We start from the raw sequence: 21,092 nt of genomic DNA, 5'->3' as shown, positions 1-21,092 counted from the left end.
TTTGGTAAGTAATAAATTATTTAGACTTGACGTTAAGCTTTAAATCATTATCATAAGGCTGTATTATGCATGTCTTTACAGCAAGTTTATTTCTGATCGTGAAAGTAGAAGAAGTCTCACAAACAGCCATTTGGAGAAAAAGAAATGCGATGAATATGTAAGTATCATTAAAATAAGTGTGCTTATTTTTTAAGCACATAAATTGGGACAGATGTTTTTAATTCATGTAGCTTAGCACCAAAAGCATAACTATATCCTATGTATTTTTCTCCTGAAACCTATTTTAAAACATAGTAACTAGACCACTGAGAAAGAATGTCTTCAGTTTTATTTCCATGGTAGTTCCTAATAGTGCTTTAAAGGCTTTGGCTTGATGAACTTTCTTGGAGACTGTTTGGCTTACTGTGAATATTTATTTCATTGTTCAGATTCCAGGAACAACCTCGCTGGGCATGTCTGTCTTTAACCTAAGCAACGCCATCATGGGCAGTGGGATTTTGGGACTCGCTTTTGCTCTGGCAAACACTGGAATCCTTCTTTTTCTGTGAGTCTTGACATGACTGAACTTTCCATTTTAAAACTATTTTCTGTAGGCTTCTGTTATGACAGAGAAAAAATTGGAAATGTTTCTAAATAGTTCTTATTTATTTTTTATTAACTAGGCAAAGTAACTGGTACATATTTTTATATTTATTGTTTGAGTGACTTTCCAAAATATACCTAATGCTTACAAGAAAGAGGAAGGAGAAAAATCCTTTTATTGTATCAAAAATATTGAAGTATGTATTTGTAAAAAAAAATTTAAAACATTTGGAAATAACTTTTTAAAATACTTTTTATTTTTATAGTTTTGGGTTCTACACGGTCACTTTAAATCTCAACTAATGGTCAAAATATTAAGAGTTATTTAATCCAGTCAGTTACCACTTTGACATCTGAATTGCTGTGGAGCACATACTATGTGCAGATGTGTTTGTACTAAAATACTTAAGAAGAAGAGAAGTTTTCAGAGTTTTGGATACAACAAATTAACATTTTTTTCAGTCATTCCAAATCTGGAAATATGTTTAGTTTCAAAATGTGTATGCCTTGATTTCTGGTTTTTTTCTCTTTAGTTATTGTACTATATTATTTGTTAGCATAATGTAAAAAGACAATCATCTGATGAGAGTAACAACTGTGGTAGCTTGCTGTTTGTGCCATGTACTACTCTATTTTATTCTAAATCCTTCCAGCAACACTAGGAAGGCAGTACTATTGTTTGTTCCCTGTCTCACAGGTAAGGAACTGAGGCATGGAGAGAGTAACTTGTATTAGATGGTGTCTTGTCACTTTTCTGGTGCAATTAATCTGTTGATTAATTTGTTTTCCATTCTGGATTGTGCTGATTGTACCCTTGCAGTATGAGTTGGTATTTCTTTTGTTCTGGACCCTATCTTCCCTGTAAGACTCTTTACTCACACGTCAGGTGATGCTTCCCTGTCTGCTATATTCAGGAATGAGGAAAAACAAGGGTCATTTGTGCCTGGTGCTCTCATGTGGTATTTACTGGTAATGGCTTCACTTGAAGTCCTCACAGTGCCCCTTTACTTGAGAAAGATAGTTTCTCTAGGATACTAGAACTTTAGCCATGAAGATCTGACTCCTGCCCTCAGGGTCAGAGCCTGGCCGCCATCTTTCTGAGAAAAGGACTGGGGGGAATATCCCAGCATGAATGTTCTCTCATCCCCCAGTTTTCATTACTGTACTTCTACCTGCAAGGTGTACCCAGTCCTTCACCCACAGGTCTCATACTATCGAGTATCTTCAGACTTCTCCAGTATGGGGCAGGAGCAACCTCGCAGCTTTGTGGAGTAAAAGCCTGGTCTGGAGATCCTAACTGTGCCTTCAAGGAGATTCAACAATTTAGCATATTTCAGCTCATCCCTTCCATTGTTCCTTGCTTCCAGCAGCACCACCCATGCCTTTGCGGGGCTCTGTGGTATAAATGGAGTTGGTCTCGATTCTTTCCTCTTATCGATTCAGGATTCAGTTCTGCTACCTTCCGGTCTTCAAAGTTGTGTTCTGCTCTCTTTCCTCATGTTCTTGTTGTTCTAGCACCTTTATACCTTTAAAAGAATAAAATAAAATCCTTTTACTTATATTATCAGGAGGAACAGGAGTAAATTCTTGTATCCAATCTATCATTCCTGGAAACCAATTGATTTTTAATTATGCTGGCTCAGGGATAATTGAGCTCCTAGTTCATGACTCTTTAGTTCCTTCATGACGTAAAGAATTGGATAAACCTGACTTTTATAGTGGAAGATTTTCCCTGGATAAAACCATTTTAGGTCATTTAAGAATTTGTAAGAAGCATGAATAACAAGCACCACGCACCACATCTTGGGTGATAGCTCATGAAGGTAGTTGTATAAAGACTTGAATTTAGCCAGGCATGGTGGTGCACCCCTGTAATCCCAGTACTCAGGAGGCTGAGGCAGGAGGATTGCTGCAAGTTTGAGGCCAGCTGGGCTACATAATGAGTTCAAGACTGGCCTGAACTACATGGCAAGACCCTGTCTCAAAAAAAAAACCAGAAAAAAAAGGTTCAAATTTAAAAGTTTCTCACAAAATATAGAACTCTTCCACCTCAGAACAAAAGCTTATTCTGTGACTTTTGTAAAACCAGCTGCTCCTACAGCTGCTGAAAGTCCAGGAGCAGCTGGCAGGATCCAAACATTTCATCTGGTACAGGGCTCTGCTCCAGGCTCCCTGGGCAGCCCTGAAAAGGAGTCCAAAACTGTCTTTAGAAGCATGACTGGGAAGGCTCCTCTGTGTCGCCCTGGGGCCCGGTGCAGTCTCTTCATGGGGGTCAGCTGGAAACTTCTTGGTGTGATTTCTTCTTCTTGGATGAGTTTGGGCTCATTTTTTTGACCTAGCTATAATGGCTGTCATTTCTGTTTAACACACACCTAATTCAATTAAATTCAATGAGTTCTGCCCTGTTGTAAGAATACTGTTAGAGTTTGCATTTTCCTAAATTCTGAGACCTTGTAATTCCAGACCTTCTGAGGTCTTGTTTTTCATTTTTTAATCTTACTTGGGTCATGGTTGTGGAATAAAGAAGACTATGTATATAAAAACACTTTGAACAGTGGCATGCAAGAAAAATTTTATTAATCAGTACCAACCCTAAGGGCTGGGAGAAGAGGAGTAAATGAGTTTGGGGGGGTGTGTGTGTGTGAACATGTATGTATATGTGAGTGTAAGAGAAGAAGAGACACAGAGCCCCAGTGGTCCCCGTGTAGAGCACATGTTATATGGTAAGTATTCATTAAAGTATCCTGGTTATTATTAGGTAGTCACTAAATAATGGTTATCATTTATTGACTAGTAATTATACAGTAACTGTATGTGCCACATTGTTTTGCTCAGTTCCCACCTACAGCACCATAGGTGGGTTTTAACTCCATTTTCTGGGTGAACTGAGTCCTAGAAACTTTCCTGTGATGGTGAGTTAGATCAGAGGGTGACAGTGACCTATCCAGGCTGGCCTGACTCTAGAGCAGTGTGAGCTAAAGCACCATCCTACTCTTCATGTTGCTTTCTTCAGAAACTAGCCCTGCATTATTAATACACAGCATGAGGGAAATTTTATCCTCATCAATGGGTGTTTGTAAGTTAAAGCTTACTTTTTATTTTTAGCTTTAAAATCACCTTCTAAACTCACGAGTGTTCCTGAATTATCTTGGTAGTGTTCCACTGAGAAAAATCCTCTTTATTATAATGAAAATAGCTTTGCAATATTGAGCATACTAACTTGTAGCTTGGAAGTATAGTCAAGCTCTTGGTCACAGTGAGTAATGAGGACCTTAAGTATATTGCAAAACCAGTAATCCTTCTGAACTGCCTCATGTTTTTCATATGGACTGCCTGGCTTTCTCTCATGTACATTTTGATTCCCCCCAGACTGCCTCTGGAGCCCTTGAACTTAATTTGTTTCAGAAGAAGTAACTAAGCTTTTTGTTATTAACAGTTAAATACTAGTAGGCATGGTGGTGCACAGCTGTAATCCCAGCACTCAGGAGGCTCAGGCAAGCAGATGGTGAGCTCAAGGCCAGCTTAGGCTTCAAGGTGACACCCTATCTCAAAAGTAAATAAATAAGTAAATAAAATAAACACCAAGTAATAGCAAAGTCAAATAATACCAAGTCTATCTTTAAGGAATTGGTTAAATAATCATGATAGTTCTATAAAATAGAATACTAGACTAGGATTTAAAAGATACGGTGGCACATTCCTGTAATCCTAGCACTTGAGGAAGCTAAGGCAGGAGGCTTGTAAGTTCAAGTCCTGCCTAGAGGACTGAGTGAGACCCTGTGTCAAAATAAAAAATGAAGCGTGCTGGAGATACAGCTCAGTGTGGGGGCCTGGGGGTGGGGCGGGGGGGAGAGACTGAGACTTCCCTGCTGGGCATGGTGGCACACACCTGTAATCCCAGTACTTGGGAGGCTGAGGCAGGAGGATCACTGTGAGTTCAAGGCCAGCCTGAGCTACATAGTGAGACCCTATCTCAAGAAAACAAAGAACAAAACAAACGGAAAAAAAAAGAGAGACACTTATATGGACAGGTACAGAACAATTTCCCAGGAATATTACTGGTGGAAACAAATTGGATATTGGGTAGAAGGGAACATGCAGGGTGATGGTGTACATATGTATACATGTTGCCCAGAATATTTCAGGAGGGTAGACAACTGTGGACAGTAGAGTCTAGGGGTGAAGTAGAGGTGGAAAGTTTATACTCTTTAAATTTATTTTTCCAATGGTTTTTTTGGTACCCAGAGTCAAACTCTGGACCTTGCACTTGCCAGGTGCCATGTCACGAGCTAAATCCCTGGCCCTTTGCCATGTATTTTTAAAACTAGTTGGGAAAAAAAATGGTGTCTAGAGAACTTAAAACCAGAACAATAAAACTTTCCTTTTCCTCTTACCTAGAGAAAGATTGAGAAAGTACTTTTGGTGTCTATATTTAGACCAGGAGAGCTAGAATGAGGAGTCAGTTCTGTGCCAAGTGCTCCAAACTGTATTTTCAACCTCATCTCCCTTCAGATTATCTCTGCCAGAGCTGCACGAACCTCCCCCTTGTCTGTCGCCCAAAGTGCCTGTTGCTGCCACCTCAGCCCCAATCTGTCTCATCTCTGTGCCTCTGAATCCTGCTGGTCTGGGAAGGCCCAGGTCAGATGCCATCTCCTCCGCAAGTGTCTCTCTACTTCTCCCGGAGGAAAGGCTAACCTCTCTTCCTTTTCTTCTCAGTGTAATCTATACCTTTCTAATGCACATCACTTCCATTATTTAGACATAGACTTTACCTTCCCTACTGAATCCCTAACCGTGCAGAAACAGGATTAATGTCAAATTCTTTTGTGTTTACATCATCCTTCCTACCCCTAAGAAGATCTAGAACAGTGTTTGCATACAGCCAATTTTCAATAAAGTCGCTGAAATGAATGCGGGCTATGTAAGAATTACATTTTGCAAAGCCAGAAACAAGGCTTAGAGCAAAACAGTGGCCCTCATCATTGTTGTACTGAGAGAGGGTAAAAAGTCATCTGAAAGGTTTAATTCACCCTCAGATTTTCAGTAGGCTGTGGAGGTACAATGATAATAATCACAAGGTTATCATGGGACTCACTGCTCATTATTTATTTTCCTAACAATACCTTCTTCATTTGAAAATTCAAACTAGTGCAGAGGCCGTTAAGAAATACCATATGAGGTTGGTGTTGCAATAGGGCATTTGTTGGTAAATTGCTATTTGCAAAAAGTACAGTAATTGTCATTGTCAATTTACAGCAATTACCTTCATTTTGCAGTAGATTGTTTGCTTCAATTGTAGATGACTTTTTCTCTTTCCTTCTAATATTTGCCTTGGTGGATCATTTGTAATTACCCTACCAAGAAAACAATGCAACTTTTTTTGTGTATACTTAGTGTTTACAAACCAACCAGTAAATACCCATGCTAGTAGGGATAAATTTAACAACAACAAAAAAAGGTCTCTTTAACGTGAGATCAGAGTATGCACCAGGTGCCTTCTCTCTTCAAATCCAGTATTTTGCACTGGATTCTACATAAGGGATAAACAGATACAGAATTAAAATTACAGATGCATGATCACATTGACCTGAATCCCTGGTTGTGCATTATAAGAATTTGATCATTTTTATCCCTTGAAAACACATTCTTGCTCTATCAGGAGGTGTATATTCTTAAATAATGGGCCCAGCATAGCTTTCTGATGTCTCTAAATGTCTCTAAAGTCTAAATTGGATTGATATTGCAGTGAACCTTTGCAATACTCTGTTCTTGAGCTGCCATTGCTTTATTACTATATATATATATATATATTATATATATTCTAAAACACTGAATGACATCGACCAAGATGATGAATTTGTACTTAGTGGTAGCAAAGATGGTATTTGTGCTATTTATCAAATGATTTCTTGTAAATATTAAGTCATCTTCTTCTCTTCACTCCTAAGGAAAGGCGGCATTAGGATGTTGTCTTATAAAAATAGGGCAGTTAGCTGAGCAGGGTGGCGCACACCTGTAATCCCAGCACTCTGGGAGGCTGAGGTGGGAGGGTCAAAAATTAAAGCCCCGCTTGGGTGACTTAGCAAGACCTGTCTCAAAATAAAAAAATAAAAAGGGCTGGGGGTGTAGCTCAGTGCGTAGGCCTGGGTGTTGAATCCTCAATCCTGCAAGTGCCGGGTACAGTTAAAAGGAAGTCCTGCTCTTCCGGATGATCCTAGGAGGTCCACGGATATAGTCATATTCATCTTCCATCTTGTCCATCAGTTACTTGTTTTTAAAATTCTTTGAGTTATGGCCCATGGTTCCTTAGAAATGATCTGAAGAGAAAAGCATTGTCCTTTATTTGGCGGGAAAAGTAATTGGCATCAGAGTCTCTTGTTTGGGAATCATAATACTGGAACGAGAGGAGTGCCACATTCAGGCTTGCCAACACTTGACGTACATGTAGAAAGGACAGCAGCAGCGCCATTGAACTCTTTTGAAATTCATTGGGTTTAGAAGATTTTCAGAAAAAGGGAAATGGGAAAGTGGTTAGTGTTACGCTTACAATGAATGCTTATTTTGTAAACAGGAAGAGCTGGCATGTGTAGGAGATGAGTCCCACCCATTGTTTTTTAAAGTTGAGTACTTATTGCTTAGTTTATGAGTCATCCACTATGTGTCTGGTAAGGGTTTCCAAGAATTTAATTCTCTTAGCCTCAGAGAAGTAGGAGTGTGTGAGCATGTGTGTGTGTGTTCACACACCAGAGTTCACTTGGTCTCGTTGACATTGATTGCAGCAAGTGAATCTTTTCCATCCAAGGACAATGGGGGCCTTTGTTTTGGTCCACTGTATTTTTCTTTTTTCTTCTGTTTTTTGTTTTGGTACCGCAGATCGAACTCAGGTCCTTGTGCTTTCGGGGCAGGCAGCAGAACCACTGAGCTAAATCCCCAGCCCTACACTGTATTTTTCTTAGCTTGCAAGAGACAAGCTAACTCTCCTGTGTGATTTTTACAGCATTACTCACCCCCATGTTGCATAGAGCGCCTTTTCTGCTCATTCTAGAACTTACAGTAGACCAGCTATGTAGCAGCATAGGAGGGTGGGTTAACTGCAGTCCAGAGTGTTGGACTTGCAAGTTAGCTGGAACTTTTATAACCTACAGAGCAATAGTTGGTTAAATAGATTGGAAAACTGCTCCTGTGCGGGCCAGTTAAGTTTGCTTTATTTTTGGACCACAGGCTTCTCTGTATGTCAGGCACATGGTATGAAAGATCTACATCAGGGCTGGGGATTTAGCTCAGTGGTTCCACCACCTGCCTCTCAAGCAGAAGGACCCGAGTTCGATCCCTGGTACCAAAAAAAAAGAAAGAAAGAAAGAAAAAGAAAGATTTACATCTATATTATGGAATCTTTGGCATGCTACAGCTTATAGACCAAAACCACTCCAACCTCTTTTTTTATGACCTATTAGCTGAGAATACTTTTACTTTTTAGAATAGTTTTAAAAAGAAGATAGTTATAAATTATTCATTATTTCATGGACACTTTAAAATGGTGATGGCGAACCTTTTAGAGCTTTCAATGATAATGAACAGCTGGCTGTGGCATGTGTGTCGTAGGTTCACCATCACTGCTTTATAACAAACCTACTTGTCGTCCCCATTTTGTAGATAAAGGATCTTAGATTCACAGGGATGAGGTAGCTTGCTCAGAATGACACTAATTTCTGTGCAGGGCGTGGATGGCAACAAGTCTATTGGGTGCTCCTGTTGTGCTTCCCATCTCTCAAGTGTACCTTGTTATCATGGAAATAGTGAAAAAGTACGGATGAATCTCCACATCCACCATTCTACCCAGTACCACTTACTTTCTTATTTCAGTAGCCTATGGAACTTTTCTGCCACTCAAAAGTTTCATCTTTAAAAGAAGCAAAAGGGTCCATCATTTTATTTTATTTTTTTTTTAGGGTGCATCATTTTAAAGGGTAAGGATCTAGGTTTGTGAAGAAGAGGAACCAGTTATCCTTGCAGAATGGAAGAAGAGGAACAAGGACATGTCAACAGTTATAAATGGAGCATCCACAAAACCCACAGCACTCTGCCAACCACGGGCAAAAACAGGAAGTGGTAGTAGCACGTGGCTTTCTCACTGTAACAACTTCCTCATCTTGGCTCAGACCTGCTAACTTTTTTAACCTCACAAAATGCTAGCTAAACTGATAAGCTCTATTTCTGCCTTCATGCCTCTTTTAAATACCTCTTTTTAGGGTTTCATTAGATATTTGATTTAGACATCGGTGGTGCAGATTTCTTTTTTTAGACAGAACAAAATAGGTAACCAACAATGAGGCGAGTTTAAGAGAAATTTTTTTCTTTAAGAGAAATTTTGTACTAAAGAATTGACATGATTTCAAGAAAGGAAATGGAAAGAATTATACAAATAATTGATCCCTGCTTTCTCCTGGGCCAAGCTTTTAAAACGATCCTTTTTACCGGGCATGATGGTACATACCTGTAATCCCAGCACTTGGAAAGCTGAGGCAGGAGGATTGACATGAGTTGAAAGCCAGCATGGGTTACATAGTGAGGCTAAGGCCAGCCTGAACTACATAATGAGACCCTGTCTCAAAAAGCCGAAAGCAATAATAATAACAAAAACCCAACCGTATCATTCCTTAGTCCAATTTATAAACACTACAAATAGTTACATGCTACTAGATCCTACTGTGCTGGTCCTCTGATGCTACCTGTGTGACCTTAGACAAAATACTTAAACAGCCCTGACCCTCACTTCAGCCCCTCTTGTGAAAACCCTGTGTTTCCGCTTCACTGATTCTTAGTCACACGAGCCTGGAAAGCCCCTCGGTCTGAGGTTTTCAGCAACACAGGCGGTGTGAGAACACTTCGCCTTCTTGTTCTCCATCCTCCATCAGGGCACCTCAGCCCGCACAGCCCTCCATCCTTTCTCCTTTTCTTTTTTCAACCAAATTTCTGAATCTGCACTTCATACAGATACTTCCCTTAGGGAGAGCTGGGGTGGGAGGAAGACCAGGGAGAGATAATAGAGATTTTTAAAATGAATGAAAAGGTGCAGGAGAGAAGACAGCAACAGAAGGGAAAGATTGGAGCAAGATGATTGGCCAAAAAGCACATGTTTTCTATGGTTTATCTAATTCTTTTGTACTGTACTGTATTTTAATTTTTTCTTATAAATATTTTGCCTCGGCCAGCAGTACGTCTGAATTTTGAAGTTAGAGCTGTGGGTAAATAAAAACTGGACTAATAGTAAAAGCTGCTTTTAAGCCCCCTCAGGAGTTTTTATATGGACTGTTCTGCTTACTTAATTGAGGATGGTTTAGGCTTCTAACTAGATTTAGAAGAGGAAGAATTACCTTTTTGGTTTTTTGGCTCAGAGGTGGCCAACGTATAACTTTTTTCGGTTGTCCTGAATCCTGGTTCATCTGACACCAGCTGCCCCCACCTTCAACCCCAGTAAGATCAAAGCCGTGTACCAGAGGTACATGTGGCAGGATGGGTATCACGCCTACCCCGGCTCAGGATTGGCCCCTGGGTCTGTCTCCAGTAACAATCAGTGATGACATTGCCGAGGCACCCAGTGACTGGAGGGGCCTGAGGGTGACAGGGAAACTGACTTGCAGAACAGACAGGCACAGATGGAGGGGCAGTGTCACCTTTGCCCCAATCGTCAAAGCCCCCAGGGAACAACCGAGAGACAGAAAGAAACAGAAGGCCATCAAACCCAGTAGACATAATAACTTTTGACAAGATTATCAGTACTGCCCAAAAGATGTGCCCCACTCTTTAGCCAGAGAACCTTCTGGAACCCTTGAGATCCTGGGGACTGCACAGCTGACAGCAGCTACCCTCAGGCCATCACAGATGCTATCAGTGGTGGTGCCATGGGGAACTGCCAGGGAACAGAGGGAGATATTTCAATACAGGGTCATCTGACAAAAAAGGAAAAGAGGAAGGAAAAGGTAAAAAGGGAAGGAGGGAAAAAAGAGGAAGAATTTCATAGTGAGGTGAGCCTTAGATCACTTTTAGAAGGAAAGATGTGGGAGTAGAGTTTGAAAAAATGCTTAAATATATATGTAACCTGCTGAAGTAAGTAAAGCTTGAATAAGTCAACCAAGGAAGTAGACAAGGCCTGGCCTTTTGTGCCGAGAGCTAGTCAGCATCAGATGGGAATGGCAGTGACTCGCTGTCAGTGCTTCCCTTTATCATAGTCTCACCTGAGTTTCATCCCACTGTGACACTGGGCTGTGATACTGGCCCGACCCCTCACTGCGTGTCACCACAGTACAACATGTAAGAAACAGAAACAACCCAGATATATGTGTCACAGGGCCAGAGCTTGGGGCTTCATGTCTCACTGCTCCAGTGTGGTCCATGGATCAGCACCAGCAGCATTTCTGGGGTGCTGATTAGAAATGCAGAATCCCAGGTGCACCTGCAGCCACAGCAGTCCCCCAGCAGCCAAATTAGAGTATTTGTTTTACCAAGATTTGTAATTCATTAAAGTTTAAGAAAAGCTGCTCTCAGCTTTGGCAAGGAGAATCATGCTAGGAGGGCTGGTTAAGGGTTCCCTGTGCTTTACAGAGGAACAGGTCCTGGAGGTGTGGAGAGCACTCGGCTGCTAGACAGCCCCAAACACCCGCCCGGAGCTATTCCTGGATCAAAAGCAGTGATGGCTGTTTCACCTCCCAAAGGCTCTGATGCCAGATTGGGAGTGTTGTATGAATCTTGCTGTATAACTTGACTTTTAAAATGTAGTCTCACCTCTCAAAGTGTTATGAGGTTGTTTGTTGGTGGTGGATTTTAGGTATACTTTACATACAATAAAATCCCCTCCTTTTGTAAAAATCACCACCACAATCATGATATTTCAATAACTTTTAACATTTTATTCCAGTTGTCATGGTTTTCATTTTATCAGCATGTAGTACTTTAAAAAGTAAAACTTAAAACATCCATGTGATTTGGGGGTAAGTTATGGACGACTAAAGAATCACAATCCTGTCATTATGATGCAAAACAGTGACAAATATTTTTCAATTAGATGTCTAGAAGTTCATTGGTTAAGATATGTCAAAATTTTCTTGCAGCAAATAGAGTAAATATCCATGAAACCGCTAGCACAAATATTTTAGAAATCATGGAGAGCATGAGTGTCCCTGAGGACCAGAAGTGGATAAATTCCATTCTAGATTTCAAAAGTGGCAAAAAGTAGATCCCAAAGAATGTTCTAGAGCAAATTATTAAATAGCTTGTTTATTTGCAGTTACTGCAGAAAACAGTTCTCCAGAGAGGCCACCGAGTTTTTCTAAACTAATGTCATCCTTAGAGATACAAGCAAACTAGTAGGTTACAAGACTATGTTAGTTAAAGTGTCTTTTTTAGTCAGGTATTGGCATAGTCTCACATAACTTGCAGATGAGATCTTAATATTTATAAGTTCACCAAATTTTTGGCAAAGGATCTATTGCTTGTGGATTTGGTGAGTGTAAATAGGCTGATAGGTGAATTAAACCATCATGGCCTGTCCAGTGATCTAGTAATAAAGATACCTAACAAAGCATGAAATAAAAAATAAAAAATGATTCTGGCTGCTGGGTGGAGGATGGATCTGAGGAGGCAATAAAAGAGAGGCATGTCCATGTAAAGGATGGTTGAGCAACTGGACCATGAAACATAGGCAACCCCAGCCCTCATCTACCACAAAATGAGCAGTTAAAAGGAGTAGAGGGTTTCAGTCAAAGAGCACAGTCTTAAAATGAGCACCATTAGAAGGTTGGTCAAATACAAGGGAGATAAGATTTCAGATAGATTCAAATAAATCTAGAGGTTCCAATGAAGACCCAAGGGTTGAAGTAGCAGGAGTGATTTCAGCTCAGCCTCAGTTCCAAAGCACGGACATTTCCAGAAACAGAAGGGCTTGCATAATTCATTTCTTTTCAAAAGATACTTTGTGGATCTGAATGCCTGTGTATTGGTACCCACATGCAGAGAGGTCTCCTATCCTGGGTGAAGAACAGGACAGGGTCATCTCTGAAAATCTCCCTGATGCAGAAGTATAGAATTCTAAGTTTCTTAATAGGCCTCTTCTTGGGAGAGGTGTTCCTGTACCACATCTTTCAAAGTGTTGATGACACAAGGGTTCTTGAAAGTTCTGACCATGTTCTTCACAGTTCTAACTGCAACTACCCCTTCCCCATGGCCCATGTACAGTTACACAATCCACTTCTTGTCAAGACTGGACACAACTTTGAAATAGTCAACAACTCACAACCCAGTTATCATGTAAGAATGCCTTTTCCAGCAACCTGTTTTGGCCTCAGCCCTATTAATGCTGTGGCCAGTGGTTGGCAGAGTGAAGCTTAAATGATATTCAGATGAAATGGAAAAAAGAATTCCTTGTATTCTTCATTGTTAGCACAAGAATACCAGCTTGTGTTTCTCTTCCAGGAAACCATAATTATATGTTCAGATATCTGTTTGGACAAATAAGGACATCATTATGCTCAAAACAGAAGCATTCAAATAAATCATCACTTCTTCCTCTTTGCTCTTTCTTTGGGATGTCATGTGTCTCAAGCCATCTCAGACTCGATTTTCTTAAACCATTCTAGGATCTATTAGAGTCAATTAGACAATAGATTGCTTCTTTCTAAGAATCTAAACAGAGGTATACTTTTCTAAATTTTAATCTTATTCATGCCAGATTCTGGTATGGCCTCAAGTATACTTAGAACTTTGCATACAAAAGTTGTATCTTAGTGAGCTGCTAGAAAAAGGTTTCTGATTTATATGAGTTTTGGAAGGGAAGATATGTTTTGGGAGGAATGAAGAGGGTCTCCAGAGATTGGATGGTTGAAGGCAAGGGCTGTGGGACTCTCAATATGTGTTAGGGTGTGATGTTAGCTCCCTTACACATGGGAGCAAGAGGGCTGCTTTCATCGCTGTGGGAGTACCTCATTCGCCCAATTTAAGTGTGGGAAAGAAGAAAGAGGAGCAGCTTTCTGAAGTCTCCCATAGTTAACACTGCTTGCACTTGAGAAAGGAAAAGGGCTGATAGGAATCTGTGAAGAAATTCCTTATCTCTTTGCTAAGGGTTTTCAGAGGCTCACTGAGAGTCATCTCTCAAGAGATTGAATCCACAGAAAGTTTAAGGAGGTAACTGTATCAAGAAACAGGCGGCTCTAGGGACTCTTACCTGAGGGGACTCTACAAGTATTTCTTTTTTTTTTTGCTCTTGATGTTTTATGTAAGCATTTTTTTTTGGTTAAATTCTTTTATTGGTACATTGTAAGTATACAACACAATTACATTTCTCATTGGGAACTGTACCTTTATATAATGCATCTTGGTTCTTATTTTTTCCCCATTCCTAGCCCTCCCTTCACGCCCTCCACCCTTCCCTATTTACAAAGACTTTATTTCCATTTCTTCCATTTCTCATCATTTTTCCTTTCCCTTCTTTCCTTTCCCCTGCCCCTCCCACTACCCCTACCCCTTTGGACCTTTTCTTCCTATTTTACATTATCGATTATTCATTCTAATCATTGGTACATTTTAGGTATACAATATAATGACATACATCATTGGAAATTTGCACCTTTACATAGTCTCTCTTGGTTCTTATTTTTCACCCTTGCCCAGCCCTCCCTTCAACCCCTCCATTCCTCCCTATTTACAAAGATTTTGTTCCTATTTTTCCATTTTCTCATATTAATCCCATTCCTTTCTATCCTTTCCCCTAGCCCTCCCACTTCCTTCCCCTTTGCCCGTTTTCTTTCTGTTTCACATTATCTATTATACATTTAGTCCTTACTTACACTTTCAGCTTCTCACACGAGAGAAACTATCTGGTATTTATACATGTGTGTCCTATTTATTTCACTTAAGAGTATCGCCTCCATGTGCATCCACTTAGCTATAAATGTCTCTTAATTTCTCATTTTTTTATGGCTGAGTAGTACTCCATTTTATAAAAAAAAAAAACACATTTTCTTTATCCAGTCTCCAGTTGATGGGCATTTGGGCTGTTTCCAAGTTTTAGCTATTGCAAACTGTGCTGCTGTGAACATGGGCACACATATATCACTGTGGTATGATTCTTTTAATTCTTTGGGGAAGATCCCCAGCAGTGGAATAGCAGGGTCAAATGGGACTTCCAGTCCTAGTTCTTTGAGATATCTCCATACTGATTTCCACAGTGGTTGCACCAGTCTACACTCCCACCAGCAGTGGAGCAGGGTTCCTCTTTCCCCACAGCCCCGCCAGCATTTGTTATTGGTTGATTTCATGATAGCAGCCATTCTTTCTGGAGTGAAGTGGAATCTCAGCGTTGTTTTCATTTGCATCTCTCGAATGACCAGTGATGTTGAACATTTTTTCATGTATTCATTTGCTATTTCTACTTCTTTGTCTGAGAAATGTCTGTTCATTTCAGATGCCCATTTTTGGATTGAGTCTTTAAATTTGGGAGGTCTGATCTTTTTAAGTTCTTTATAGATTCGAGATAGTAGACCTTTGTCTGAGGAAGAGCAGGTGAAGATTTTTTCCCACATTGTGGGTTGTCTCTTCACACTGCTGGTGGTTTCTCTTGCTGTGCAGAAGCCTTTTAATAAGAAGAGATCCCAATTGTTGATTGTTTGTGCTAGTTCACAGGCAACTGAGGTTTTGTTCATGAAATCTTTTCCTACACCAATGTCTTCAAGGGTTCTACCTAACCTCTGTTCCAACTGGTTCAGAGTTTGTATTTTAATATTTAGATCTTTAATCTATTTTGATTTTAGTTTAGTGCATGGTGAGAGATATAGGTGTAGTTTTAATCTTTGGCAAGTTGAAGCCCAATTTTTCCAGCACCATTTATTAAAGAGGCTATCTTTCCTCCAGTGAGGGTGTTTGGCTCCTTTATTGAAGATGAGATGGCTGAGTGTGTCTGGCGTTGTTTCTGCATCTTCTAATCTGTTCCACTGGTCCTCAGGTCTGTTTCTTTGCCAGTACCATGCTGTTTTTATCACAGTAGCTTTGTAGTAGAGTTGCAGGTTGAGGATTGTGGTACCCCCTGCCATGTCTCTGTTACCTAGAATTGCTTTTGCTATTGTGGGTCTCTTCTTGTTCCAAATGAAGTTTTGGATTGTTTTCTCAAGGTCCATGAAGTATGCTGCTGGGATCTCAATTGGAATTGCATTAAATCTATATAGCAGTTTTGGAAGTATGGCCATTTTCACTATATTAATCCTTCCTACCCAGGAGCAGGGGATGTCTGTCCATTTTCTGATATCATCTTCAGTCTCTCTTTTCAGAGTGCCATAGTTTTCAGGGCAGAGGTCTTTGATTTCTTTCGTTAGGTTGATTCCTAGGTATTTCAGTTTTTTGGATGCTATTGTGAAAGGAATTATTTGGCCTATTTCTCTCTCAGTGAGTCTGTCATTGATGTAGAGGAAAGCTATTGATTTTTGTGTGTTGACCTTGTAACCAGCTACTTGACTGAATTTGGTTATTAAGTCTAGAAGACTTTTGGTGGAGTTCTTGGGGTCTTCTATATACAGTATCATGTCATCTGCAAATAATGACAGTTTGACTTCTTCATTACCTATCTTTATTCCTTTCATTTCTTTCTCTTGTCTAATTGCCGTCACCAATGTTTCCAGAACTATATTGAACAAGAGTGGTGATAGTGGAGATCCTTGTCTTGTTCCTGATTTTAGTATGAAGGATTTCAGTTTTTGACCATTTAGTATGATATTGACTGTTGGTTTTTCATAGATGGCTTTTATCAGTTTGAGGTAGAGACCATCTATTCCAATTTTTTGTAGGGTTTTTATCATAAATGCATGTTGGATTTTGTCAAATGCTTTTTCTGTGTCTATGGAGATTATATATATGGTTTTTGTCCTTGACCCTATTGATATAGTGTATTACATTGATTGATTTGTGTATATTGAACCATCCCTGCATCCCTGAGATGAATCCCACTTGATCAGGGTGTATGATCTTCTTGATGATCTTCTGCATTCTGTTTGCCAGTATCTTATTAAGGATTTTGGCATCTATGTTCATTAGCGAGATTGGCCTATAGTTCTCTTTTTCAGTTGGGTCTTTCTCTGCTTTGGGGATCAAGGTGATGCTTGGTTCCAGGAATGAATTTGGGAGTATTGCTTCCCTTTCTATTTCATTGAAGAGTTTAAACAGTAGTGGCAGCAGTTCCTCTCTAAATGTCTTGTAGAATTCAGCAGTGAAGGCATCTGGGCCCGGGCTTTTCTTAGTTGATAAGTTTTTAATTACATTTCCAATTTCATTGGTTGATATTGGGTTGTTCAGAATTTTTAGGTTTTCTTCGTTCAACTTTGGTAATTCAAATGTATCTAGGAATCTGTCCATTTCTTCTGTGTTGTCCATCTTATTGGCATATAGGTTCTGGAAGTAGGTATTGATGATCCTCTGGATTTCTGCCGGGTCTGTTGTAATTTCACCCTTTTCATTAATAATTGCGTGATTTTGGGCCTTTTCTTTCCTTTTTCTGACAAGGTTGGCTAAGGGTTTGTCAATTTTGTTGATTCTTTCAAAGAACCAACTCTTGGCTTCATTGATTTTTTTTGTATCATTCTCTTAGTCTCCATTGCATTGATTTCTCCTCTGATCTTTATAATTTCCTCCCTTGTATGAGCTTTGGGATTGTCCTGCTCTTCTTTTTCTAGAAGCTTGAGGTTCAGCATCAGGTTGTTTAATTGGGCTCGTTCTGTTTTCCTAATATGCGTGTTCACTGCTATGAATTTCCCTCATAAGACTGCTTTCATTGTGTCCCATAGATTCTGATGTGTTGTATTGTCATTGTCATTTAATTGAAGGAACTGTCTGATTTCTTCTTTAATTTCCTGTGTCACCCATTGGTTATTCAGAAGTGTGTTGTTCAATTTCCACGTGTTTATGAAATTTTTTGAGTCTCTTTTGCTATGGATCTCCAATTTCATCACACTGTGGTCTGATAATATACAGGGGATAACTTCAATTCCTTTGCACTTACTTAAACATGATCTATGTGTGAGTATGTGGTCTATTTTTGAGAATGACCCATGTGCAGCTGAAAAGAATGTGTATTCTGATTTTGTGGGGTGGAAGACTCTGTAAACATCTGTTAAGTTCATTTGTTCAAGAGTTCAATTGAGTTCTAGTATTTCCTTACTTATTTTTAGTCTAGTTGATCTATCTATTTGTGACAGTGGGGTGTTGAGGTCCCTTACTACAATTGTATTAGTGCATATATGACTTTTCATGTCTGTTAGTATTTGTTTTATATAGTTAGGCGCACTAGTGTTTGGTGCATAGATATTTATGATTGTCATCTCTTTCTCTTGGATTTTTCCCTTTACAAGGACGTAGTGTCCTTCTTTGTCTCTCTTAATCAGTGTTGATTTGAAATCTACTTGATCTGCAAAGAGGATAGCTACTCCTGCTTTTTGTCGGGTTCCTGTTGCATGGAGTATTGTTTTCCACCCTTTGACTTTCAGTCTGTGAGTTTCCTTTTGAATTAAGTGTGTTTCTTGTATGCAGCATATTGTTGGATTTTGCTTCTTGACCCATTCTTCCAGTCTATTTCTTTTGATTGGTGAATTGAGACCATTAACATTGATAGTTATAACTGAAATGTATTGACTTGTCATTGCCTTGACTTTTTCTTTTTGTTGGGTTCTCCCCCTTTACATTTAATTTCTTGTCATGCCAGATGGGTTCATTCTGCTTTGCTTCCTGGGGTTGTGATCCTCAATGTCTGTTCCTAGGATATTGTGTAAAATTCTTTGGAGTGCTGGTTTGGTATTCACAAAGTTCCTAAGGTGCTCTTTGTCATGAAAGTATCTTATTTCTCCATCAAGTTTGAAAGATAGTTTTGCATGGTACATCAATCTGGGTTGGAGGCTGTTTTCTTTTAGGGCTTGGAATATGTCACTCCAAACTCTTCTTGCCTTGATGGTTTGTGTTGAGAAGTCTGCTGTGATTCTGATGGGCTTTCCTTTGTATGTGATTTGTTTCTTTTCTCTAACTGCTTGGAGAACTTTGTTCTTCTGTTGTGTTTCTGGAATCGTAACAATTATATGCCTATGTGTAGATTTTTTTTGATCAAGGCTATTTGGAGTCCTATATGCCTCCCTTATCTGTATGTCAAGCTCTTTTCCCCTGCTTGGGAAGTTTTCTGCCATTATTTCTGTGAAGAGATTTTTTATGTCATCTGCACTCTCTCCTCTTTCTTCATTGACTCCAATCAGTCTTATGTTATTCTTTTTTGCATCATCTAGCAGCTGCTGGATTGATTTCTCATGTTCCCTTATAATTTTGAAGCAATTTTTCTTTTCCTGGCCACTAATTACAATCTTATCTTCTGTATCTGAAATTCTGCCCTCACATTGGTTCATTCTGCTGTGTAGACTTTCAGTGGAGTTTTCATGTCCTGGAAATCTATTTGCATCTGTTTTATAGATTGCATTTGTTTCCTATGTTGGGATTCCATCATGTTCCTGAGCTCCCCTCTAGATTTATTAATCATGTCTTGCACTAGGGGCACAATTTCTCCTGTTATCTGAGAAATTATTTCTGATTTCATTTTTTCCAGATCCCCTTTTGTTGCCAGTTCAGTGGGTCCAGGTGGTTGAGCATCAGAGTGTTCCATCTCATTTCCCTTTGGGGTTGCTGTAGGTGACCTGGAAGTCTGGTTTTGAGACTTATTTACGTGTTTTCTCATTTCGACTGGGGCGGGGGCCTGTTAACGCCTGCACGGATTATGTCCTCTGAGCTGGGAGAGGTGGGACAGGGGCTGGAAGCAGTGGTAGGGATGGTGGCCCAAAAGCCCTTTCCTATGGGCTGGGAGCAGCGGGAGGGATGGTGGCCAGGAAGCCCCTTCCTCTGTTCCAGGAGCAGTGGGATGGCGGCTCAGAAGGCCCTCCCTCTGGGCCGGGAGCGGTAGGAGGGATGGTGGCCCGGAAGCCCCTTCCTCTAGGCCGGGAGCGGTAGGAGGGATGGTGGCCCGGAAGCCCCTTCCTCTGGGCCAGGAGCAGCAGGACAGAAGGTGGCCCAAAAGCCCTTTCCTCTGGTCTGGGAGCAGCAGGAGGGATGGTGACTGGGCAGCCCCTTCCTCTGGACCAGGAACAGTGGAATGGCAGCTCAGAAGGCCCTACCTCTGGGCCGGGAGCAGCGGGACTCAGTACCGTGGTCTGGTGGTCTGGTGTCCTCTTCGTCTTTGTAGTGTGGAACCAGGAGGCTGCCTGTCTACAGCGGGGTGATTCGGTGCCTTCCGCGCAACTCGGGACCTCTCTACAAGTATTTCTATAGAATGTTTCTTTAGCTATTAAATTCTCAATTTCTTCAAGTCTAGGGCCTTTGCTATAGCATTATGTAGATGTTGGTAATTAGCCCCTCCTAGTAGGACAACTTTCTGCGAGGTCATATTCTTTATTTATTAGCCTTGGGTCTATGGTAATATCTCCTACTCTCCTGGTCAGTCCCAGCAGAGTCCCAGCAGGGCACATGGTGACTACAGAACAGCACATGGGAAGTCCTAGGTTCATCATCCTGTGCCTACTGAGAAGCCGGTTCTGTTCTGTGCCTCCGGGGCCAGTCCCTGAACACAAGAGAACACTGAGAGAAACTTAAAGCTTGCTTCTTCATCATAAGTATTGTTTATCTTATAAGGTAGAGAAAAATCAAGCTGTAGTGTGGTCTTATATTTTTTTGTCTAACAGAGGATATCAAATCATGTTCTATTACAAACCTCAGAATGCCTGGGTTAGTTAATAAATGCGTACTCTCAGTTTCTGGTGTCCCTCCACTGGAATAGAGCATAAGGACTCACCCTCTTAATCACCTCGTCACTTAGGGATCTTAGCTAAATGAATATTTATCTGAGTGCACATCCTTAATAGTCATGATCAACCTAAAATCCCCTTTACTGGCAGGTATAATTTGACCTTTACCCAGTGTTGGGTTTTCTATTCTCTTGCCCAGTGTTTGCTTTACCTAGGTGGAGCTCTGTCCCTCTTCTCTTTTCTGGCTAGTTTTGGGCAGCCCATCTGTTCCACTGGTGACTATTTGTTCAGGGCTGCACCACACAGAGGAGAAGCAAAATGTTACGGGGCCAGGGAGAGCTAGGAGCAGTCATTCTGCCCAGGCAAGGGAAGGCCCCAAGGTGGTGGCGTCTGACCTGGGACCAAGAGCAGCAGGTCACAGGTATGAGATGGGGGAGGACAGAGTAGGCAGCCCACACTGAGAACCTCATGCTGGGCCAAGGGCCTCTCAGCAGCACTGGCTAGGAAAATAATTGCCTTTAATTGCTTAAACTTGGAATCAATTGCAGTGATGTATTTTTGTCCTAGGGATATATTTTTCTGTAGGAAGTGAGTGGTTTCACTTGGAAAGTGTAATTGTTTTTTTCTTTTTAACAAGAAGGCTTTATTTGCAGTTATCATGTCTGTTTTAACCAAATGATTCAGAAATAATCTATGCAGTCTCTC

General features: G+C 40.5%; 1 protein-coding gene across 2 annotated transcripts in view; it reads left to right on the top strand.

The window, feature by feature from the left end:
- Nucleotides 1–21,092, top strand: part of Slc38a1 (solute carrier family 38 member 1) — an 88,301-nt gene that overhangs the window by 44,934 nt on the left and 22,275 nt on the right. For both annotated transcript variants that reach the window (XR_015446881.1, XM_087199943.1), the window contains exons 4-5: nucleotides 82–157; nucleotides 429–544. Coding sequence is in view for 1 of the 2 variants with exons in the window: in XM_087199943.1 (XP_087056069.1) it covers nucleotides 82–157; nucleotides 429–544 (192 nt within the window). In the remaining variant the exon portion in view is untranslated. The remainder of the gene's footprint in view (nucleotides 1–81; nucleotides 158–428; nucleotides 545–21,092) is intronic.

Source organism: Heterocephalus glaber, unplaced genomic scaffold (genome assembly GCF_053883595.1).
Source record: "Heterocephalus glaber isolate CG9 unplaced genomic scaffold, H.glaber_assembly_v1.0 deba00001733, whole genome shotgun sequence".
In the NCBI taxonomy this organism is placed as follows: Eukaryota; Metazoa; Chordata; class Mammalia; order Rodentia; family Bathyergidae; genus Heterocephalus; species Heterocephalus glaber.
The sequence above is the reverse complement of the archived record's forward strand: the minus strand, read 5'-3'. Positions and strand labels throughout refer to the sequence as shown.